The following is a 25,576-nucleotide window of genomic DNA, read 5'->3' as shown; positions in this document are numbered from 1 at the left end:
GGAGGGGGTGGGTGGGTGATGGGCATTGAGGAGGGCACCTGTTGGGATGAGCACTGGGTGTTGTATGGAAACCAATTTGACAATAAATTTCATATTAAAAAAATGGTAGAATTCAAAAAAAGTAAAATTATACTGTAAAAAAATTGTGTACATCCATGATAAATCTTAGATCCAAAGATAAACATATAAAGAGAATTAAAAATAAAAAGAACAAAGTATTACAGAAAAATGTGGTCTCCTGCCCCTTTCTTACAGATCTCTATCTCTGTCTCTGTCTATCTTTATCATCTCTAACTATCTCTATTTCTATCTCTATCATCTCTATCTTTATCTATCTATAATCTATTATCTATCATCTATCTATAATCTATTATCTATCATGTATCTATCATCTATTATCTGTCATCTAGCTATGTATTTATCATCAATCTATCATCTATCATCTATCTATCTAATCAATCATCTATTATCTATCACCTATCTATCTATCATCAATCTATAATCTATCTTTCTAATCAGTCATCTATTATCTATCACCTATCTGTCTATCATCAATATATCATCTATCTATCTATCTATCTATCTACCTAACCAATTATCTATTATTTATCATCTATCTATCATCAATCTATCATCTGTGTATCTATCATCTATCAATCATCTATTATCTATCTATCTAATCAATTATCTATCTATTATCTATCATCTATCTACAAATCATCTATATCTATCTAATCAATTATCTATCTATTATCTATCATCTATCTATCATCTATTATCTATCATTTATCTATAATCTATCATCTATCTATCTATCTATCTATCTATCTATCTATCTATCTATTATCTATCTATCTAACATATATCTACTATCTTGCCATTCCACTGGCCTCAGAAGTGAACATGTAGTAAGAAAAAGGTGGTGTAACCACCTGTAGAGGCCTCTGGTAACTGATGACACTGCCAGATTATTTTATCTACTCTATAATGTCAAACTTAAAACTTTTAACTATTAAAATTTTAGCTATGAAATCTAATAATACTTTTAAAAATAAAACTTTAACACTTATTTATTTTTGAGAGATAAAGCATGAGTGGGGGAGGGGCAGAGAGAGAGGAGAACACAGAATCCAAAGCAGGCTCCAGGCTCCCAGCTGTCAGGACAGAGCCCGAAGCAGGGCTCGAACTCACAAACCATGAAATCATGACCTGAGCTGAAGTCATATGCTTAACCAACTAAGCCACCCAGATGCCCCTAAAAAGCAAAACTTTAGATTTATGCTGATACTCCAGAAGCTCATGTTATAAAGGCAGTATTAAATTTTTGTCAGGACTTTGGCTAAATATTTGAAGACTTTTCATTCAGCTAATGGTATATTTGGTGTTCTACTCCTTGTTGGTATTATTTTGCTGCTGTGTTTGTGTCCTTGTTGAGAATACAAATATGATGAGTTACTTCTTGTTAATTTTCATTATAAACCAGGTGTCCATGCTATGGAGGCCCAGGAACAGGACATATTGCCTGGAGGATATGGCATAACACAAAAATAGAATTAATAGCCAAATTCCCTACTTGAGCCTCCTGCAAATGGTTTGTAGAGGTGGCCTGAGAATATCACAACTACTCTGCTGAATTTGCTCTTTGTTTAGATTTGAAGTATGTATTTTAAACCTTGTGTAAAGGAGAAGAGGAACTATGTCAAAATGTTTCAGGAGACGATTGAGGTTAGAGATGAAGACCATAGTTCTGATTATGAAATGTTAGTGGAACCTAAAAAGAAATGATTAATGCTCTCTTTAGGTCATGGCATGCTTCTTAAAGAGGCTTATTTAAAAGCCTAGAAATAGTACTGCTTTACTGACTAATGCCTGCTGAATAGGGAAGTAGGAGGTGTGAAATTCTTAATTTTTAAATAGAAAAGTTCCCCCCCCACCGCCCCGCCCCAGGTATTCTCAGTAACTTTCAGCATCTTGGGGAGAATGATCATTGGATCCAAGCCAGGAAAATAGCAACAACCAGAATGGGAAGAGCAAGAAGCCTGACCCAACGGCAAAGCAAGCAAGGCTTCAGGGGGGTTCCAACCGCTCTTGTCTTCATGGGTTTCAGGGTCCGGTCCCACTGGGTCAGGATGGCATTCCTGGCTCCTGGCCACTTCCCTGGGCCCACCAGCCTAAACTGGTATGGGCTGCAAGGGCCAAAGAAAACCTCCACAGCCAATTTGGGATCTGTGAGAAACAGCCACGGGATGTTGGGCTTTGCCCCAATGAAGGAGGCAAGCTCATCCATATAATTAATATAATCTGTCAGCATGGTGTTGCTGGTGCCAAACCTAGAGGTGGGAGAGGAAACAGGTCTGTGGGTACTGAAGCTCTATGTAGGACGTCTCACAGGAACAAGAACAGGGGAAAATTCCTTACAGCTTTTTATCAGAGGGACTCAATGTCAATCCCTTGTGTTGGTAAGGGGACCTTGCTCATTTATTCTGTGCTTTGGTAGCTTTCCAAGAGACTTGCATACCGACCTCAACTGGACATTTCCCAAGACTGCACAGCAACTGAAAGGCATTTTTATCCCCGTTCATAAGTGGAAATTGTCTCTTGCTCATGAAGTTCATGCATGGCCACCGAGCTAATTAGTGACAGAGATAGGACTAGAGCTCAATTACCCTGATTATTCTCATTTGCTGACTCGTGTTCATTAGAGCCATCCATTTGGAGGGCATCCTCTGTATCTTACAGGATTTATAGACTGGAAAATAGGAGCCCACATTCATGCACTCCCAGACTCCTCTGATTTCTAATCCTTTCTGGGTCTTCTTTCTGTGATATATTGCAGGAGCCATGGAGGGATGGATTAGGACCGAGTACCATGTCAGGTGCAAAGGAAATCTTCCATAAATACTTGTGGAATGGATGAATTTAACTCTTAGCTGTCGCGCTAATGACCTCACTCTGGACCATGTAAGACTAGAGTAGTTCCAACTATTCACATTTTTTTCTATGGAAACCATAGACCCTCTTTACAATAGATGCTCTTACCATTTGAGCCTTTCCCTCATTTTTTTATCAATATCATTCATCATGTCTGTTATAGAAGGCAAAGTGCAAGTTCCTAAAACAAAAGAAAAGATAAAGGGAAAGATATGATAATAGTTAAATAAGTCTGGCATAAGATCAGCCTGCAATGTTTTCTTCTTAATAATGGGTTATGAATCACATCAGTATTTCCATTTTTGGGGGGGTCATTGTCTAGCAAAGTAAAATCTTGAGCCGATCAACAGGTGGTCATTTTGAGACAAATACACAAGTAATTTCCAGTCTTCTCAGAATTGAGGTGTCACATAATTAAAAACCAAGAGCCATATAGCATTTTATCTTTGTATCTTTGCTGTTAAACAAGTTAGAAGATGTTTAAAATCAGTTTCAAGGATTATCTTCTAGTCTCTCAGCAGTATTTTTTAAAGAATGTTATCTAATAGTTTATAGCCAAAGGTAAATTGGCATCTCTTTTTTAAGATATAAGAAAATAAACCTTCATAGGAAACTATCCTCCTTTGTCAGAAAAAGGAATTTCCAACACATAACATGTAGAATTTAGTCAAGCCCCAAGTTTCTCTCTGAAGAGCCAACAGTTCCTAGGTGAGACGGAGGATATGGATTATGCACAAGTCACCAAGAACATGGGCAAGCCCCTAGAGACAAGATCCGAGTTGGGACTGCTCTAGGATTTCAGGCTCATTCTGGAATAGTTAGCACACTTCTCTGAGACCCATACCAAAACATTCTTTTGTGCCCAGAGATACTTCAAATTTAGGGTGGTTTCTTTGGTAATTTTGGGATCACCTTGAACAAGACTAGAATGCCCAGATCTGATTGCTCAGAAACATACCATGATTGCCTAACTTCCTGTTCCTGCAAACCTTACAGATAGGGTCACTTGAACAGCCTCTTTAGGTATGACCTTGTTCCAAAACTTGGAACCTGTTCTGTCCTGGGCAGAAGGAAGATCAAGAAGGAAGAGCTTCTGCTCAGTAGCCCACCAGCTACTATCATTGGGTTGCCTGTAACTGGCCCCTCTGTCCTGGTACTTGGGTTCCCCCAAATTGAATTATTTGCTTTATCATTCATTTCCCCTTAGACTGAGTGTTTGCCTTGGATCATTGCCTCCTTTCATCAGAGCCCAGATTACAACTTATCTTAACAGAATAAGTGTCCTACCCTCTAATGCCAGTCTCCCTGAGCCTTGAACCTTAAGCTCACTTTATTCCTAGTGGGATTTCTTGTCATCACCTTCCTGGCTGCTGCTTCACTGCTGCAACATTCACACTGCAACATACTTCTGCCTTGGATGAAAGAGTGAAGGAAATTTAAAGAGATCACTGATATGCATGACTGTAATGATGTGGATGACAGCCTGGGGGATGAAAGGTGTCTCAGTATACCTAGTGGAAGGTTCCAACCTCCTGTATAAAAGAACATTTAAATTCCAGCATGTCAAGTAGGACTGGAAGCCTTACATAGGGCTTCGAAGGAAGTAGGCCTGCTAAAATCTCTTTCCAGAAGTTTTATACCTCTAGGACCAAACAAACTTCGCACATTCAGTTTCTTTAACCATGGACTTTTGGTTTTATGATTTGAATCTTCGCATGACTACATTTAAACCTTAGTGGGAATCTGATCCTCATATCTTCTGCTGGAGGATGCTGACTGCTTTCCATACCTGACCCCAATAAAGTTTGTTGTTGTTATTATTATTTTTTAATACAGGAACTCAGTATTTCCCTACCTTAGAGACTGGTCATCTATACATCTAGGACTTTCTGCTTCTAATGATCCATTGCTTGTTCTTATCTGACACACGGCAGGGAAAAAGAACAAAAAAAAAAAAAACACTGCCTTTCCAGCAATCATAATTTCTTCCATGAGTGTGGATATTGGAAGCTGGCTGGATATTGGCTTGGAAACATCTCTTATGAACCTTTTAAGCAATGTCATTCTGTTGAGTTTTGAAATCATAATTTTATAAAATTGTCATGCATTTAAGACCAAAAGCTCCGGTGTTCTTAAGTTTAATGAAAGTCAGCCACTTTAAAGAGTTATAAATCACAAAATACTCCCTGAATAATATCTTGTACTATTGCATATGATAATCCAATGTAATATTTTTAATTGCTTATAAAATACAATACTAAAAATATAGAATTATAGATTCAAAACCAGATGGGACCTAGAATTTTCCCCTTGTTATTAGGATGATTGTTTTCAAAGACTCAAAGGCATTTTTATTGGCATCCATCTTCTGCATTAATGACCTTGTTTGTCTACTTACCTTTTTTTAAAAAAAAAAAGTTTATTTGTTTATTTTTTTTTTTAATTTTTTTTTTCAACGTTTATTTATTTTTGGGACAGAGAGAGACAGAGCATGAATGGGGGAGGGGCAGAGAGAGAGGGAGACACAGAATCGGAAACAGGCTCCAGGCTCCGAGCCATCAGCCCAGAGCCTGACGCGGGGCTCGAACTCACGGACCGCGAGATCGTGACCTGGCTGAAGTCGGACGCTTAACCAACTGCGCCACCCAGGCGCCCCTTATTTGTTTATTTTTGAGAGAGAGACAGAGACAGAGAGAGAGAGCATGAGCCAGGTAGGGGCAGAGGGAGAGGGAGAGAGAATCCTAAGCAGGCTCCTTCTGTCAGCACAGAGCCCAACATGGGGGCTGAACTCACGACCATGAGACTGAGACCTGAGCTGATAGCAAGAATCAGATGCTCAACCAATTGAGCCACCCAGGAGCCCCTGTCTACTTACCTTTTACTACTTTTACTGCCCAGCGAGCTTGCAGGTCAACTGTGGGAATGGCAGCCCCAAGGGACTGGACCAAACCAATTATTCCCAGGGTTGGCTTCTCCAGTGAAGGAGGGAAAATGTCTTTAAACAAGGTGATCTCATTGTTTCTGCTCTTAATGATAGACTCATCAAAGAAGGGGTAGGCATAACCATAGCCTGTTGCAAAAATGACACAGTCGATGGCTTCAAACACTGTCCCATCCTCAAAAATGGCCGAAGTCTCTGTGAATTCTTTGACATTAGGCTTAATGGACACTGTGCCACACAGAATGCAGGCTGGGAGCTCATCGTTAAACACAGGTTCTTTCCTCAGGGTTCTGTATGGAAAATAGAGACAGCCACTAGAACGGTAATATTTCCTCTTTGTTTTATTGGTCCATAATAATTAATTAATAATCAATTAAGAAGGAAGGAGAAAACTACCCAAGATTTTTTTCTTGTGCCATGGAGTGTCACCAATATGACTGAAGAACGAAACTGAAGTAAGGCAATGTTGTGAATTAAGAAAAGTTGCCTTTGCCATTCCTTTCTCTATTTCCTGTGATCTTTTCTCTCCCACAGAGCTCCAGACCTCAGAATTAAGCACCTGGGCCCTATCCCCTGTGAAAGCTTTGTCAGGAAAGATCCTAAATCAGAGTCCAGGGGTATTTGGATTTTTTTCTTCACTTCTTATTAACTGTGAACCTTGATCAAATGAAAGTTTCTTAATTTATCTTGCTTCATCTTTCTCATCTGGAGCAGCAGTAACTGTTATGCCCACCTCGGGTCATTGGGAGGTGGAAATAAGACAAAGATCCTGGCCGGGTTTCTAATAGAGGGTGAGGTATGAGCCTCCTGCTCTTGTCAAGGCCACCAGGATCCTCAAACTGCCAGATCCAATGATCCATTGTCACTTGTCATCTTACTCAACTTATCAGCGGCGTTGGACGCAGTTGATGGTTTCCTCCTTGAAACACTGCCTTCATTTTGCTTCCAGGTCATCACTCTCTCAGTTCCCTTCCTATCCACCTGCTATTCTTTATTACTGTCTCCCACTGAACTCTCCTCTTCCTGACCTCTCTCTGAACAATGACATGCCCCAGGACTCAGCCTTCAGACCTTTTGTCTTCTTCATCTACATTCACCTTTCAAGAGATGTCATCTGGCTTCATTTCTTAAAGTACTATCTATACTCCGGTGAATCTGCATTTTTAACTTATGGTTTGAGTCTTTCTTGTCTTGTGTATCGCAAGCCTGCTCAACATTCTTCTACAATGATGACTCACAATGACTCATAGGCCTTTCAATTTTGAGATGTTTCAAACTAAACTTTGCTTCTCCCACAGTCTTCCACATCCCATAAAAACTGTCAACTCCACCCTCGCATCCTTGCTCAGTTCAAGAGTTTGGAATACATCTCCGAACTCTTTTCTTGTTCTCACATCTGTTAGCCAACCTAACAGAAAATCCTATGTGGGTTTACCTTTAAAGTATATCCCAAATCTGACCATTTCTGAGCACTTGCTGCTAACAAGCCTAGTCTAAGCCACCAGGCTCTGTCATCTGGGTTTTTGACAATAGCCTCTTAACTAGTCTTTTTGCTTCCTTCCTTGACCTACCTCTATACACTGAATGATGACCACAGGTCCAGAGTGATTTCTTCAAATTAACTTGGATCTTGTCAGATGCTTGTTATGGCTTTCCATTGCATTTAGAGTAGAAGCCAGTGTCCTTACAATGGCTTACAAGGTGCAATGCCATCTGGCCATTTTGATGTCTTTTGGTTTTATCTCCTACTACTCTTACTCTCCCCATCCTCTTTTGCCCATGGAGAGAAGTCCATTGAACATGCCAGTTTGTTGAACATGGCAGTCATGGCCCTGAAGAGGCAATGCCCTAACTATTTCCTCTGGAATACTTTCCCCCAGACACTCCCCTGGCTCAGTTCCTCAGCTCCTTCAGGGATTTACTTAAAAGTCCCCTCCTCAGTGAGGCCTCCTCTGGGAATGCTGGCAGCTCTCCCCATCACCTCTGCCTTCTTTGTTCTTTTCTTCATAGTACACATCAGCATATGGTCTTCTGCTATCTGTCTCCTGTCTGTTTCCCACTGCCAGAAGGTCATGAAGACAAGGATTTTGAATGTCTTTTCACAACTACAGTCACGGGGCTCAATATAGGACCTGACACACAATAAACGCTTAATAAATATTTGTTGAATAAGTTAACTTTGATGTAAACAGTTTATAATTTGGATTTTTCACCCCATGTCAAGGTAATTTCTTATGTGCCCGAGGGTTATATCTAGGGGGATATGATAGGGAAGAGTGAGGAGGAGGCTGAAGAGGCAGACATTGTGACCACATTGCAGTGGGAGGACTCTGTTAAGGGTGGGTGATGAGAGTGCAGCACAGGGAAAGCCCTGCTTTGCTTAACTGAACTTTTCCGTGAAGTGAGAGGCAGGAGAGCAAGGTGGCTGAGAGCGAGAAGCTCTGGAGTCAGCAGATCTGGGCTCATTTTGAATACTGCTTCTGCCTTCTGCCTATGGGACTTTGGCAAAGTTAGTAACTACATTGAACCTCAGTTTCTCATCTTTAAAATGGGCATTATAATAGAGATGTAGTAATTGTTGTGAGGATAAAATGAGATAATGCACGTGAGAGCCTTGCTGGGCTGCATTAAGTGCTTAAAACATGTCAAATATTATCGTTACTCTAGGGACTAATTCTCTGGGGACTCTAGGGACGTGTATAACTTTCCAGCTGTGCAAATATGGGAGGGAGGATTGTAAAATGGGAAATAACTCCAAATGTTTGCAGTTCTTCATCCTCTGAAATGTGAGACATGATTGCTTCACTAATATTATTTTGGTTGGTTTGGGAGTTACAACGACACACATTGTGAATTGTTGACACTGAAATGCAAGTAACAGGCATATCATATTTAACTCTGCTTTACCCATTTAAAGGCATCAAACCATAGTTCTCGTGCTTGAATTTTGCATTCATTTTCTTCTTGTACCACCAGTCAGAGATGGCTTTTGGCAAGTTGTTCTTGAGGAAGGTTTCAAATCGATTGACCAACACCATGTCCCATGGATAACCATCATCCCAGACCCGGCTTATCACCCAGGAACCACTTCTGGAACTGATGATGACCTTAAAAAAACAGCAATTTTTAACCATTAGAGCGGTGACTGTTTGTAGTGGGTATTGTGGTGTGTCCCTCGGGTCTGAGGGGAGTTGGGGAGTTGTCACAGCAGCTGGTGTGAGTGTTGTCTCATGGCTTTCGGCTGTCAGCCCTCTTTGAGAATTGCTTTGGTTGAAAAGAGGGCCTCACCCAAAGTCTTATGCCCTTTCTGTATTTCTTGCCTTCAGTGACTGTTTGATACCTGGTCTCTCATCCCAACTGGGGACAAGTCAGAAGTGTAGCTTTGCAGTAGTGTAAGGGAAGCATCCTTCCTTTGGCTCTCTCATCTCCCAAGTAAATTTCCTGCGTCTTATCTATATCTCAGGACCAACCACCCTGTCATCTCCTCTGATGGAGGTGCCCAATACCTAAATTCTCATCCCATTTCCTCTAGTGCTTAGCTGGTAACCATTGTCTACAACCAAGCAATTATGACCCCCGAATAGGCATTTCAACTTAAAATGCCTTTCCCCATCCTGAAAGAGGGCAAGAAAGACATCTGGCATCTGAAAACCATAGGCTCAAATCTTGGCTCTCCTACTTACTAATAACATGATTTGTGGCAAATTCCTTTAACTTCTCTAATATTCAGTTTCCTTATTTGTAAGATGGAGATAATAGGTACCCGCCACATCAAATCTGTGGGAGAGCTGATACAGTGTGCTAGCCATGCAGTACGGCCACCATTGCCTGACATGGAGGATGTATTCCTTTCCTCCCCTTCTGTCATGATCATCCCTAATGGTATAGATTTTCAGGCATTTTTACAGAATTTTTTTTATTGGGGCACCTGGGTGGCTCCATTGGTTAAGCATCCCATGCGTAAAAAAAATTTTTTTAAATGTTTGTTTATTTTTGAGAGAGAGAGACAGAGACAGAGACAGAATGTGAGTGGGGGAGGGGCAGAGAGAGAGAATCCCAAGCAGGCTCCTCCCTGTCAGCGCAGAACCCGACAGGCGGCTTGATCTCATGAACCATGAGATTGTGACCTGAGCCGAAATTAAGAGTTGGCTGCTTAACTGACCGAGCCACCCAGGCGCCCTGCAAGAACTCCTTTGCTACCTCGTCAACCATATGACTCATAAATATCCTTCAAGGACTGGTGCAGGTCTGCCCACTTGGTGAGGCCTCCAGTTCCATGATCAGAGCAGTTAGTTCCTGAATCACTGGGGCAGCCTTTGTCCTGGTGGCCTCTTGTTCTGTTGTTATGTTGTTAGGCTTTCCACTTAACTCTTGAGGTTATGTTTAATTTATATCCCATCGAGGTATTATTTTCCCAAGCACATTTGAAGTTCTTGGAGGAGAGGGGACACAAAGTTGACTTCTCTGTGTCTCTATGCTGTCTAGTATAGTGCTTTGAGCAGGCAAATAGGAATATATTTTTATGCCATTTATCCTGTCATGACCTCCTTGCTTCACTCATGGCAATACCATCATTTAAAATAGACTTATGTTGAGGATGCTATCACATCAGTAGGCATAGCATCTAGAGAGAAGATTCCTGTCTGTGGGGGCGCCTGGGTGGCTCGGTGGTTGAGTGTCCGACCTTGGCTCAGGTCATGATCTCGCAGTCTGAGAGTTCGAGCCCCACGTCAGGCTCTGTGCTGACAGCTCAGAGCCTGGAGCCTGCTTCGGATTCTGTGTCTCCCTCTTTCTCTGCCCCTCCCCTGCTCATGCTCTGTCTCTCCCTCTCTGTCAAAAATAAATAAACATTTAAAAAAAAAAAGAAAAAGATTCCTGTCTGTGGGCTTCTAGAATCTTTCAAGGCTGGTAGGCAATGTTTGTTCCAACTCCTTCCCGTGACCTTATGGGCCCTGTATCACCTCTACTCCATCTCCTTTCCAACCTCTCCTCCTACCATTCTTTTCCAGACCCACTGAGTTGCAGCAAAGGGGTCTTTCCTCAGTTTCTTGAGACTCTAAGCTTCTTCCTGCTTCAAGACCTTCTTCCTGGAATCCTCTTCTTCTTTTTTTTATGTGAAATTTATTGTCAGATTGGTTTCCATACAACACCCAGTGCTCATCCCAACAGATGCCCTCCTCAATGCCCATCACCCACCTCCCCTCCCTCCCACCCCCCATCAACCCTCAGTTTGTTCTCACTATTTAAGGGTCTCCTATGGTTTGCCTCCTTCCCTCTCTGTAACTTTCTTTTTTTTTTCCCCTTCCCCTCCCCCCTGGTCTTCTGTTCCTGGAGTCCTCTTCTGACACTGAACCCCTTCCTCAACTTTTAGTCCTCAGCTTCAATGTCATCAGCTGAAAAGAGCCTTTCCACTCTTGTCTGAGGCAGCTCACCCTGATTATCCACTTTTACAGCATGCTTTTTCTTTCTTTACTAGCACTTTTCACAATTTTCAAATTATTTGTGCATTTACTTCTTTAATGTCTGTTTTCCACCCTAGACTCAGTTCTGGGGTGGGTGTCATGCCTGTTTTGTTCACCACTTTCTCTCCAGCACCCAAGCCAGTGCTTGGTTAAGCATTTGTTGAGGCACATAGTAGGCCCTCAACAAATAACTATGGGGATGATTGTATGCATGAATGACTATAGAACTCGGTATTGCTGAAATCATGTTTAAATGCTTTAACTCCTGCGGCGCTTGGGTGGCTCAGGCAGTTAGGCATCTGAGTTCGCTCAGGTCATGATCTCACGGTTCGTGGGTTCGAGCCCCGTGTCGGGCTCTGTGCTGACAGCTCAGAGTCTGGAGTCTGCTTCAAATTCTGTGTCTCCCACTCTCTTCCCCTGCCCCCACTGGCACTCTGTCTCTCTTTCAAAAATAAACACTTTTAAAGAATTAAATGCTTTGACTCCTTACCAAAATCGCAAAGTAGATTCTCTTTTTATCTGTTTTATTTATCTTTATGAGAAAACTGACACTTGGAGGGATTGAAGGACTTGACCCAAGAGTATCAGAGTCATGACCTTAACCCTACATCCACACTAGCTTTGGAGGAATTGATTAGACACCTGTTAGACACCAAACGTCCTGAAGAAGACGACTGTTGAATGACCTCACTCCCTGCTGATGATCTGCCTTTGTCAGACCAAACTATTGAAAACCTCACCTGTTGTGGAGGGAAGCTGAGATAAAAGAAACACTACTTAGTCTTCCTGTCAAGAACCCTGTGCACTGCTGCTTCCCCTGCCCCCGGTTTCCTAACACGTCTTTCCAGTGGTAACTATTTCTGTTCCTTTAAAGATAGTTCCCCGAGTACCTGAGAAATAGTACCTGTTTAGCTGTGCGGCTGAGTTCTGTGGCAATATCACAGCCCGAGTTTCCCAGGCCAATCACCAGGACTCGCTTCCCCTTGAATATTCCTGGTTCCTTGTATTCCCGGCTGTGGAAGCATTTGCCTTTAAAAAGTTTTAGTCCTGAGTGAAAAGTGGCAAACATATGAGTCATTTGGTTTCCATTTAAAAATCTGCTATAAAAGGCTTGTAGGTGAATGCAGTCAGAATGATATGGAACTTCAACACTCCAGGAATATTACATATAATAGAAGCATATGTTAATTTAATCATATATATATATATATATATATATATATATATATATATATATTTAAAAAACATGATCAAGATAGTCATTCGTGCCAAATGTATAGATGGCAGCCTAAATTTCACCCTTACCTGGAAAGGACTCTTTTGGTAGGTTGGGGTACACGTGGTGTCCAGAACAAATTAATACAGCATCAAAGACAGTGGATTCTTTTTTACCATCCCTTTCAGTGGTAACATCCCATTGGCCGGTGACTGAGAAATCGGGACGTTTATTGACACTAGATACGAGTGTCTAAAAGAAATAAAGACAGACTTCTTTTCTATGCTAACAGTTAGATTTGGCACCAACTTGATAGAATAGTATGGGAAAAAATCGTTAACGTTGGATTAGGAAAAATACTTAATTCATTCTTAAGGTACATATTATGAATTTAAAATTCAAGAAAATCAAACATTAAATGGTAAATACATATTTTTGTCCTCACATGGCTTCTTGTGCATAACCAATATGTTCTGCAGACCAGAGTGACTCCCCTCTTGGAGATATGATGTGAATTTAATCACAGCTTACAACTGGCATGTATCACACATACTGAGTAATCTAGTGGATGATAGTTTTTGTTTTTTTGTTTTTATTTTTTTAACGTTTTTTATTTATTTTTGAGGCAGAGAGAGACAGAGCATGAACGGGGGAGAGGCAGAGAGAGAGGGAGACACAGAATCAGAAGCAGGCTCCAGGCTCTGAGCCATCAGCCCAGAGCCCGACACGGGGCTTGAACTCACAGACCGCGAGATCGTGACCTGAGCTGAAGTCGGACACTTAACCGACTGAGCCACCCAGGTGCCCCAGGATGATAGTTTTTGTAGTAACAACTACCTCCTAATATACCTCTTCCATTTTATTTTTTAATATCATTGTTGTCTTGTAGTGAAAGATACTGTCTATATTCATAGCATAAGTTCCAATTTTAGTGTGCACAAGGATTCCCTGGAAAGCTTGTCGAAGTACAGACTCCTGGGCCACATTCCTAGATATTCTGAATTACTAGGTCTGGCACAGGACATGAAAATTTGATGTTCTGACAAGTTCCCAGGTGATCTTAATGCTATTTGGCCCATACATTGAGTCACACTGGATTAGATTATCAATAAATATTTATTCACAGCTGAATGGCTGCCTGTTGGTTGGTATGTTTCCTCTTCAATTTTTTTTTTTCAATTCTTCTGGTTATATTGGAAAGAGAATCTCTATTTGATATGAATTGTTCTTTTTTCTTTCTTTTTTTAAAAGTAGGCTCCACATCCACTGTGGGGCTAGAATTCATGACCCTGAGATCAAGAGTTGAATTGTTCTTATCAACTTTATTATGTATAGCATCTCATTCATATTAAACAATATGTCTACACATATCTGTATAATATCTTTGTTATTTATGAAATATAACAAAACAAGCACTTATAAATTCATGAGGTCTTGCATATCATTTGTTTAGAATAACTCTGGGATTATGAATTTATTTATGGTTCCTTTTTGGATTATATCTTCTGTTTGTTGCAGCTGGTTTACAGAATTGCAACTGATTTGTATATATTGATCTTATATACTACCACCTTGCCCAATATTTTTATATTAATTGCTATTAAACCTAGTAATTCGTCTCTAGATTCTTTTGGGTTTTCCATATAGAAAGTCATATCATCTGTGATGAATGATGGTTTTTTCTGGTTGTCATTCCTTTTACTTATTTTTCTTTACTTGCTGTACTGTTTCTTAAATTTCTTAAGACTATTGAAAAAAAGTAGTAATAATAAGAATCCTTGTTTTGTTCTGGATTTTAAAGGAAATGATTCCAACTCTGCACTCTTTAACACAGCACTGTCCAGTAGCAATATAACATGAACAACATATGTAATTAAACATTTTCTAGTAGTCACATTAAAATAGAAAAAAATGTATAATTTAATCCAATCTATCTGATGTTTTGTTGTTTTAATAAGTAACCTACATAAACATTGTTAATAGGTATATTATATTCTTTTCCATAATAAGACTTTGATATCCAGGGTGTTATTTTATGCTTCTAGTACATCTCAATTTTGGGATAGTGATTACCATACTGAACAGTGCAGATTTAAGATGTTTGTATGTTTCCATGGGTCAAGAAAATTCCTTTCTAATCTTAGTCTGGTGAGGCTTTTTTTCTTTGCTTTTCTCTTTTCTTTCTTTTAGGTAGAAATAGATGTTAAATTTTACTTTTCAGAATTTGGTAAATATATGGTTTTCTTCCTGTAACAGGGTTTTATACTGAATTACATGTTTATATTGCATGATATTAAAATTCTCTGTATCCTTAGCCCAAACTAATTTCAATGAAGATAGTTAATTTTTAAAAATATTTTGCTGAATTCATTTTTTAAGGTTTTTTTCCCACCAATTTTCATGGGGAGCTATGCCTATAATTTTCCTATTTCCTATTAATCTTGTCTGCTTTTGATGTCATGGTTATAATGTCATGGGATAAGTTTGGAAGTCATACTTTTTTTTTAGTCTCTGGAAGAGTTTACAAAATATTGAAATAGCTTGTTCATTGTAAATTTGGAACTACCTACAGAATATTTTTTTAATGGGTAAAATTTTAGTTTCTGAGTCAAAAGAACTCTAAGTTGCCAAAGGACTATTCAGACTTTCTACTTCTTTTTATGCGAGTTTTGGGAAGTTTAAAATAAAAAAGATTTTAAAATTTAACCAATTTAAACATTATTTGGCAATGCTTTTATAGTTTTCTTATTATATATTTTTTTCATCTGCATCAGTTTTATCCATTGTTTTTGTTTCTAATATTATTTGTTTGTATCTTTGTTTGTATCTTTGTTCCTTTTTCCTCAAACTGTCAGCTATTTGTTTTTGTTTGTTTGTTTATTTTGTTTGTTTTTTTGGCTTTTCGAAGGATGAATTTTCAATCATCATAAGATGTTTTTAAAATTTCATTAAGTTCTCTTTACTACCTTGTTTATTCTATGTCCTTTTGGGCTTATTCTGTTTTTCTTTTCCTAATTTCTTTATCTTGTTAGTTTTTCAACTTTCTTATTTTCTAATATAATCATTTAAGCTTATAATTTTCATTAAAGTTTTGGTCTCTACGCTTTCCACAGTGTTGATATGTAGAATTTAAGTTATCATTCAGATCTAAATATCTTAAAATTTCTATTTTAATTTCTTCTTTGACCCATAAATTGTTTAGAAAAAAAGGAGTTTTTCATTTATAAATTCACGGCTGTTTTACATTTATTTTTCCCTTTATTGATATCTAAGTTAATGGCATTTTAGTCTAAATGTGGTATGTGGTATTTTGTAAATTTCCAATGTATTCTCTAAATCTGGGGTCAGAGAGGCCACACTCTTAAAAATGTTGACAACCAAGGGGCACCTGGGTGGCTCAGTAGGTTAAGAGTCTGACTTCAGCTCAGGTCATGATCTCATGGTTCGAGATGGTCATGATCTCATGGTGAGTTCGAGTCCTGCATCAGGCTCTGTGCTGACAGCTCAGAGCCTGGAGCCTGCTTCAGATTCTGTGTCTCCCTCTCTCTCTGCCCCTCCCCTGCTCATGCTCTATCTCTCTCTCAAAAATAAATTAAAAAATTTTTTAAAATGTTGACAACTAAGAAAGAGATACTGAAAAGAACGAGTAAGAATCTGATAGTAAATATAGAATTCCTCACAGTTATGCCCCGATCTAATCTTTTGATAGCATCTTACCTTAAATTGTATGTATTTCAGGAGGTTCTTTTCCTTGGCAAATACAGTGATATATTCCTGGATCTTGTTGTTGTGCATAAAGTTAGGGAAGTGATCGGGATATGGGAAGTCTGGGAAACACATCATCTCTTTGGAAGAGTTGGTAAAGACAGACTGGTAAATACTGGCCCTGCCTTCCTCTGCATGGTCCTGTAAATGTATAGTTTCAAATGAAAAAGAGTTTGTAAATAGGTACACTTACCATGGTCATGGCCAGTTCCAAATAATTATCACTCCTTTAAGTCACCTTTACCCACAAGTATATTCAGGAAGATGAGGAATAAATTAACTTTATTTAAACAATTTGACATCAATCAAAGGAACTTACAATATGGAGAATATATATTTCTTAAGATCTTTTCTAAGGGAAACATTTTAAATTTAATTATGTCTTTTTAGGAATATATAATGAGAATCAAAGAAGGGGAATTTCTGATACATTATGATATGCATTAACTTTGAGGGCATTATGCTAAGTGAAATGAGTCAGTCATAAAAGGACAAATACTGTATGATTCCACTTATATGATATATCCAGAGTTATCAAATTCATAAAGACAGAAAGAATAGTGGTTGTCTGGGGCTGGGAAGAAGGAAGAATGGGGAGTGATTGTTTAACTGGTACAGAGTTTTAGTTTGGGAAGATTAAAAAAAGTTCTGAACATGGGTGATGGTATGCTCATACAACAATGTGCATAAACTTAATGCCACAGAACTATGCATATCAAAATACATATCACTTTAACATTTCATGAGATAGTTCTGGTTAATTAGATCATAATATTTTCTCATGTATGTAGGGCATAGAAAACTTAGGTTATGTTTATAATAGTGTTTTCAAATGTTTTTAACCACGACCTGTAATTAGTACATATTTTATATTGCAACACAGCATGCACACACACACACACACACCCCAAACGTTTTATGAATAAATCATATCCAACTACTTGAATTGCATTCTGATATTTTCTAGTCATTCCATTTAAAAATGTAGTCGGATTCATCTTTATTTCATACCACACCAACGGGTCATAGTTTCCAGTTTGAAAAACAGTGGTTTAAAAAAAATGGAAGGGTGATATTTGGAAGATTGGGTAGAAGAAAAGAGAATAGAGGCAGGAAAGAGGTTGATGTAAATCACCTAGGTCTTCAAGTTTATTCTGTGGGCTGAAATTCCAAGATTAATATACCTCAGATAAAATTGAGGGGAACACTGAGGGCAGAGGGGCTTTTGTTTTCACATTTGAAATTTTGGTGAGATTTCACTTAAAGACTCTGCCTGCACCAATCTGATAAGGGGAGGTTGACACAGTAGTCAAGTAGCAGTGATTAGGAAGAGGTAGGATCTTAATTTAGTGCCCTTAAGCCCATTCAGTTTGAACAGAACATAGGAGTTCCCACTTGCTCCCAAAGAGATGCAGAATTTATCTGAGACTCTTAGCGGATAGTCTACCAGAGAGTTGCCATGGAGAGGGCTAAGTGGAATATGCATAGACAGCTATAGAGTGGACTCTTCGGGTCAGGAACTCAATGGGAAGACTGGACCTCAGGGAGGATCATCTGATGTGCTCATAATAGGCAAGTGGGATTTCATCAGCAAGGAGGGACACTGGCCTCTGACTAAGCTATGAGAGGCCAGTCTCCAAGTTCATTAACTACTGTGTTCAATTTAAGATTCCTAAAGGATAAGCATGAATGATAACCAAGCAAAACAGGAACACCAAGAGACTAGAAGGGCCAGAGAACAGTCCCAGGACCTGTGTTTGAATTTGAGAAAGTTTGGTTTTCCTCCGCCCTAAGTCACATAAGTCCTTTTTCTTCATAAGTCCAGATCCAATCTTGGAAAAAGCCAGAGGTTTTGGGTGATCTGAAAGACTGAGTATGATCCAAAAGAGACCTGGAGATTGAGCTATGAAAACTTGGGGTACTCCTTTTGTCTTGGAATGCTTTTATGCTTCTCCCTATGAAATTTTGGATATTTGTTTGTTGTCCTATTTATGCTAGATATAAAAAAGTAACCTGAGCATTAATAGTCTAGTTAATGCTTACAGTCTAGGCTATTTACGAACATTAATAACCTCCACTAGTGCTTATGGATAAAACATGCAAAATATCAAAAACTCCCAAGATGAGAGAAGATCTTCTAGGACAGAGCAAGGGTTTTAGGGTTGGTGATATGCTTCACTCAACAGTCTTAGATTGTTCCCTCAACTTCTAAGTCATGTGGTAGGCAGAATTTTAAGAATGACCCTCAGTGTCCCTCATTCCTGTGTAGTCCTCTCCTCTTTGAGTGTGGGTGACACCTATGAATATCTTATCACTCCCATGACTACGTTGTCATGCGGGCTTCATCTAAACACATAATCTCTTTAAAAGCAGAACATTTTATTTGGCTGGTAGCAGAAGCCAGTTCAGATCATGAAAAGAATTCAGCTTGCTGTTCTTGCCTTTGAAGATGGAAGTAGCCACATACCAAAGAGCCTGACAGCCTTTAGGGGCTGAGAGGAATCCCCAGTTCGTAGCCAGCAAGGAAACAAAGACCTTCGCTTAACATCAGCACGTACCTGAGTTCAGTCACAAACGTGTATGAACTTGGAAGCAGGTTCTTTTCCAGTGCTCTAGATAAGAGCCCAGCCCAGTCAACACCTTGGTTTTGACCTTGTGAAACCTTAAGCTGAGAATCCAGCATACTGTGCTTCTGACCTACATCATTGAGGATAATAAATGGGTGTTGTTTTGAGTTGATGAGTTTGCAGTAATTTGTTACACAGCAATAGAAAGCTAATACAAGGGTAAAGGTGAGGTACTGGAGCAAGCCAATGTTGGGAAACATTAGGTAATGTTACACTAAGGGAGGAGTTTCATAGAAGAGAAATAATGCAAACCTTTGAGACAGGTTGGGGGTGCTTTTGCAACTTTGGCTGCCCCAAGATAATCAGTCTTCCTGGAAATGTTTAGCTGGTTGGTCTTCAGTTTTTCTTAGGTTCCCCCAAAGCCCCGATTACTGAGAAAGAAGTTGCAACATCAATTAAATACGTGATTTGTGACTTGCTCTTTTTTTTTTTAAACTTAATGATGGATATCTTACTGTTCCCACTCAGTGTTATAAAGTGCATCTCAGAGCTCATGTTTACAGACTGATTATTTTAAGTTGATCAGGTAGAAAGTTCATGAGAACTTTCCAGAGTTCTTATGGCTCCAGAGTCAATAATTGCATATTTAAATATGCTAGGGGTTTTTTGAGGGAGTGGTCAACAGCAAGCCAAACCCTGCTTATTTATGGAAGTAGATTTGTTCTTTTCTTATTACAAAAGTAATTCAAGCTTCTGATTAAACATGACAGATTATGTAGATACATTTAACTTTTCTTTCACCCAAAACTTTACTAAAAGGACTGTAGAAGTATCAGAGGTCTGAACTCACGGGGAGGGGGGGGATGTGGAAAGAGAGAGAGAGAGAGAGAGAGAGAGAGAGAGAGAGAGAGAGAATGAGAGAGAGAATTAAGAACAAACAAAACCCAGCAATCACATCTTGGAAGATACAACGTAGATGAATGATGACAACTGACTTAAGAAACCTAAGAAAGCCAAAAGCTAAGCCTTGGTCAAATCAAATGGGAACCCAGGTCCAATAATGATATTATAAGACATTCAAGGTAGTCTTTTATTTCACATGTATGATTTCTCAAAGAACTACTGGAGGATGTACTCTACTAAAAGGAGAGAATAAATTAAATAGTAGCACAACAAGGAAAACAGGGTTGCCCAGGTAATGGCAAGGTGGCCTTGATGAGGGAAAGAAGATGGCCAGAAGAACTATCCTTGATAGTTGAGAGAAGAATTAAGCTGATGGACTCGCTGATATGTTTAAACATACTGGAAGGGGAATCATAATTCTGTGGGAGAGTGTGGGCGATGAATTAGAGACAGTATTTGTAAAATTAAACAAGGGATACAGGTGATTATTAACTCCAGTGAAAACAAAAAGTGTTCAAGAAAGAAAATGTAATCAGAATCCACTAAGTGGCTCAGCAATGACCAATGTTTCCATTATAACAGTATACACATGAAGGTTTGCTTAAACAAAAAGGATCATGAAACTATATGAAGAAGGAGATGAAAAATTTTGTAAATGGGGGTGACTTTTGTTCCACATAATTTAAAGGATTGCTGTTTGTACATAGCATCAAGCCATGACAAATTTTATAGGTGTAGAGGAAGTTACAAGAGATGAGTGAAATGGGCAAAAATGAATATGGTGAAACAGAGAATTTAAATTTAGGCTAAAAGAGGCCAGTTATTACTATGAGTAAGGGAAGATTCAGTGTTGCCTGATTTTCTGATTTGTTCAAAAGAAGACAGATTTCTAGATTTTTATGTAAAGTATTAGATTAAAATCTTAAAAACTGTATAGCTAAAATAAAATAGATCAGCTGCAGTATAAAAGCAGCCAGTTTGCTAACTCTAAAATATATAAAAATGATTGATTTTTGTCTAGTAATTTTGTGATTTGTAGCTTTTGGTGAGGTTAGAAAGCTGGGTAGTTTCAACACAAGGAGAGACTAAACATTAAAAAAAAAAATGATCCAGAGTAGAATAAATTCAGGGGAAGTGAACAAAGGGTTGTGTGACCAGAAAAAAAGAGCCTTTATTCATGAAACCTCAGGTCCAAATCCAGACAATTTACTGATGTATTGTTTGGGTATCTCCTGAGACAGAAAGAGATTTCCCCTAGACCTGTGGCCTAGTCCTAAAGTACTTAATTCTCTCAGTGATCAAAACAGGTGAGGGAAAGACATTACTCTGGCTTTAGAAGGACCTAGGGAAGTGATCCAGGAAACAGCTACAAAAGTTTGACTGATCTGTACCATGATTTTTTCACACTTAACAAATGTTTGGATACCTCTCAAAGGAAGACAAAATGCTGAGAGAATATATAATGCTGACTTTAGAAACTAAAGGTAATGAAAATACAAAATTAAAATGACTTTATGATATAATTCCATAATATGAGTTCAAGGCATACAGCTGTAAGGCTTTTAGTGGTATTTGAGAAACATGGTAAGTGATGCTGTCATCTGCAATGTGGGCCCTCTCACAGAGGTAATTACGGAACTCTGAATAACCAATGTATTAGTTTCCTGTGTACTGTTATAAATTACCACAAACTCGATGGCTTACAATAGCAGGAATCTATTCTCTCACAATTCTAGAGGCCAGGTGTCAGAAATCAGTATCACGAGGTTGAAATCAAGGTGTCCATAGGGCTGTGTTCATTCCAGGGGCTCTAGGGGAGGACTCATTCCTTGCCCCTTCCAGCTTCTGGCAGATGCCAGCCTTCCTTGGCCTTTTCAGGGCCTAGAGGCCACCTGAATTCCTTGGCTAATGGCCCCTTCCTCCATCTTGAAGGTGGAAGTCACAGCATAACATCTTGAAAGCTCTCTTTCTGCCAAGGTGATCACATTACCTTTTCCCTTCTGTCTCTGGGTGTCAAATATCCTCTGCTTCTCCCTTATCAGCATATATGTTATGGCATTTTCAGCTCACCCAGATAATCCAGAATAATATCACCATCTCAAGATTCTTAACTTAATCATATCTTAGTTTTCCTTATTAGGGACATTTGCAAGTTCCAGTGATTAGGATCTGGTGTCTTTGGGGGCACCATTGTTCACTTGTTCAGCCTACCACAGTCCACTGGCCCATAAAGATTCATATATATCCCACATGCAAAATTCATTCACCCCATCTCATCACCCCAAAGTCTCAATCCATTGCAGCACTAAATCAAGTCCTGAATCTTATCTATATATCATCAGCTCAAAAGTCCCAAATCGCATCATCTAAATTATCTCAATCAGATATGGATGAGACTCCGGGTATGATCCATCTGCAAAATGCCTTTCCCTCTGTGGACCTGTGAACTAGAAAACAAGTTCTCTTCTACTAACGTACAGCAGTGAAACAGGCATTGGGTACCAGTTATAGATGTTCCCATTCCAAAAAGGAGAGAATGGGAGGAGGAAAGGAGTTACCAGTTTCAATTATGAAGTCCAGTAGGGTCAATGTTATTGGGTTTCAAGACCTGGGAATAACCCTCTATGTTTCAAGATTCCAACCTCTGGGCCTGCAGTGTCACCCTCTGGGGTTTTCATCTTTTACTTTTTTTAAAAAAAATTTCTTTTAATGTTTATTTATTTTTGAGACAGAGGGAGACAGAACGTGAGTAGGGGAGGGGCAGAGAGAGAGGGAGACACAGAATCTGAAATAGGTTCCAGGCTCTGAGCTGTCAGCACAGAGCCAGATGCGGGGCTTGAACCCACAAACCATGAGATCATGACCTGAGCCAAAGTCGGATGCTTAACCGACTGAGCCACCCAGGTGCCCCCCCCTTTTTTTTTTAATTTTTTTAAATGTTATTTTCATCTTTTTCTTGAAGAGAAACATATGTTTGCAGCTGAGTAGTTAATCATTCTATGATGGCAGGATAAAATTTTAAAGGCTTTCTTGAGCAGCAAGAGATGTGGCTGCTCTCAAAGGCTGTATCATCAGTGTCTATCTTTAGCGATGTTTTGCAAAGTAAGTTGGAATACAAGGATTGGTTAAGATTCCTGTAGAAATCCTGCCAGCTCAATAGGCCACATGCTGCAATTGTGCCACGCAGTTTACTGAGGGGTTAAGCACTCAGGCTGGAGAGACAGCCAGCTTGAATCAGGATCTTGTCTTTGCCATTTACCAGCCATTTTCCATTTCCTTTCTTTTCTTTCCTTTTTTTAAGCTTCAGATTCATTTATAAAAGAGAAAAACTCATACCTACCTTATAGCGTTATTGCAAAGATTGAATTAAACGGGAAAAAGCATTTGGAATATAGAGAGTCCTCAATAAAATAGCCCTAGGAGTCAACGGTATGCTAATCTGAAGCCCTGTCAGCACATTTCATGAACATATGTTAGGCGCCACAATGTTATACAAGATTAAGCAGTTTCAGTAATTCTTTACAGCCCAGAAAATATCTGTATTAATAAGAATAATTTTCATATCCTTATAATATTTAAAGAGTTGTCATAGACACTGTCTCCTTAAATGCAAACTTTTTTATTGAGGTATAAAATATAATACCAATTTTGCACTTGAGGAGAAAATAGTAGCTTAAAAAGGGTTATTGCTCTTCTTAAATTTGCATATATGAATGGTTTATTAGAAGAAGAAGACGAAGACGAAGACGAAGAAGAAGAAAAAAGAGGAGAAGGAGAAGAAGAAGAAGAAGAAGAAGAAGAAGAAGAAGAAGAAGAAGAAGAAGAAGAAGAAGAAGAAGAAAAAGGAGGAGGAGGAGGAGAAGGAGAAGAAGAAGGAGGAGAAGAAGAAGAAGGAGAAGGAGAAGAAGGAGAAGATAGATGGAGTAGGCTTAGTGAGTGTTCCTAAGTTGGAGACAGTGAAGGAGCTGGGGCACAGGAAGGCCCTCACACCTGCTGTTATGGTTGCTAGGTGACACAGAAAGTGATTTAATGGCTGCGTAGAGGCATGTCTGCTGGCAGAGTCCTTATTATGAATGCACAGAGACAAAAGGATATTGAAGAACTTCAAATCAGTGTATCCTCTTCTTGGTTCTTCTAGAACCAAGCCAGAGTTTTGGCAAAGCCAGAGTTGTCACCTGAAACCTTAGAATCTGTGGTCTGAATCACTAAGTGGACCTTTGGTAACCTCAACAAAAGAATGGGAACAGTCATTGTTTTTTAAGTGAGGAACTCATGTGATTATATTACATAAATCTAACCAATATTTGCCCTCAGATTTTATTTCTGAGTGGCTCAGTTATTAATGGTTTATCGGGGTCAATTCTGTACACAGAGATCTTCAAAGCTAGCCCATTATCTCATTTACTTCTGAAGTAAGCAAGAAACTTTTCAACCTGCTTCTGATGCTGTGTTTTGTAGATTCCAACCTAAGAGGGATTCTAACTGCGGGGCAGTTGGTTTAGAGGCCTGTGCTCCAGAATTGTGTTGTCACACACTTCCCACCCCACTTCCTGGTCTGCTGCAGTGATGTCCCACTCACCGAGAATTTCCACAAGCCCCCAATATCTTCACTCTTCTCAAAGCAGGTGGGCTCCAGTCCTTCTTCCAGACAGCTTCTGATGGTGGCCAAGCCACTGACACCAGCTCCGATGATGGCCACTCTCTTTCCCATGGTTGCCTATGCAAAGACCCAGGGAACATTTCTAGCAACAGTATTGCTGAAAACTTTTTTTTTTAATCACTCTTTGGCCTAATAAGAACCTTTGTTTTGCACTAAGAAAGCAATATTAAAAAAAATAGATCAGAACCTTTTTAAGTAATCTAACTACATTTTGCATTTCTCTCCGATTTTTAAAGACAATGTTTTGTTCCAAAAAAAGAAGCGCTTTGCTTTTAGTCAACTCCCCCAAATTAAGAGACTGATGGTGTAGTATATGTATTTATCCTTTTTGCTTTTGCCCTTTTGTCATTGATTTTCTACCAGAGACAGTGAACATGAGAAAGATAAGGAGATTCACAACTAAAACACATATGCACACATCAATACCCACAAACATGTATGTATATATGAATGAAGAAACAAATATGCACGTGTATGTGCACACACACACACATTAATTTCTTTCTACTTTGACATAAGATTGAATGAGGAAGAAAGTCAGGGCATATTTATATTTTAGTATGCCAGGCAGTCACCTCATTCCCCCCTACAATGTTCTTCACCTTCTCAATTAAAAAAAAAAGTCTGGTCTCTTATCTAACAACAACTTCCTTCCATTAACTGCCACCCCAAACCTCCATTCTCTTTTTTAAAAATTAGATTTCCTAATCTTTTCCTGATTCTGACACTATCTTTAGGTCTTACTATTACTTCTATTTTTTTTCTTTTTAGACAAAATCACATAGATATGCAGTGACATAGACTTGGATGACAAGAATCATGATTCTTAATTCTTAGGAAAAAAAGATCTACACAAATTAGATGTCATTCTCATTCTGGCCACATTTGGTATGAACTATAGATTCCCTTCTCCATTTACCCATCCCTCCCACCTCCCTCTCTGCCCATTATAGTATCTTCCTTTTCCCCTTTTCTACCTTTTTCTTTATCTTCCCTTCTCCTCTATGTTTCAGTCCTGTCCCAGGTGTTTGGGCAGTTTGGAAGGAAAAATGTTTTCCCTGAACTAGCACTCCATGGAAGCTATTGGCAAATGGGAGGAACTGCTTTTATTTATTTAATTTTTTTTTTTAT

The 25,576-nt window shown here is 39.1% G+C and overlaps 1 protein-coding gene across 2 annotated transcripts; it reads right to left on the bottom strand.

The window, feature by feature from the left end:
* Positions 1-1,418: 1,418 nt before the first annotated feature.
* On the bottom strand, positions 1,419-25,576 carry FMO3 (flavin containing dimethylaniline monoxygenase 3). Of its 2 annotated transcripts, none has more exons than XM_003999196.3 (9): positions 25,423-25,576; positions 24,365-24,502; positions 16,268-16,456; positions 12,640-12,802; positions 12,239-12,381; positions 8,780-8,979; positions 5,807-6,162; positions 3,040-3,112; positions 1,419-2,330 (listed from the first exon to the last, which is right to left on the bottom strand). In XM_003999196.3, exons 2-9 carry the CDS (start codon positions 24,494-24,496, stop codon positions 1,985-1,987), a joined length of 1,602 nt encoding a protein of 533 aa, XP_003999245.1. In that variant the 5' UTR covers positions 24,497-24,502; positions 25,423-25,576; the 3' UTR covers positions 1,419-1,984. The 2 variants fall into 2 exon arrangements, with proteins under 2 accessions (XP_003999245.1, XP_044904838.1); XM_045048903.1 differs by lacking the exon at positions 25,423-25,576 and adding an exon at positions 19,195-19,313 and having other exon boundaries at positions 24,365-24,503.

This window comes from Felis catus, chromosome F1 (genome assembly GCF_018350175.1).
Source record: "Felis catus isolate Fca126 chromosome F1, F.catus_Fca126_mat1.0, whole genome shotgun sequence".
Classification (NCBI taxonomy): domain Eukaryota; kingdom Metazoa; phylum Chordata; class Mammalia; order Carnivora; family Felidae; genus Felis; species Felis catus.
This window is presented reverse-complemented; position numbering and strand designations above follow the sequence as displayed.

What these genes read in the sequence shown, in the direction of transcription:
- FMO3 (XM_003999196.3), bottom strand. Translation starts at nt 24,496, where the DNA reads ATGGGAAAGAGAGTGGCCATCATCGGAGCTGGTGTCAGTGGCTTGGCC. An exon ending in GGGGCTTGTGGAAATTCTCG is followed by an intron (nt 16,457 to 24,364) that starts GTGAGTGGGACA and finishes ATACATTTACAG; the next exon opens with GACCATGCAGAGGAAGGCAG. An exon ending in GGTTTGATGCCTTTAAATGG is followed by an intron (nt 6,163 to 8,779) that starts GTAAAGCAGAGT and finishes TTTTCCATACAG; the next exon opens with AACCCTGAGGAAAGAACCTG.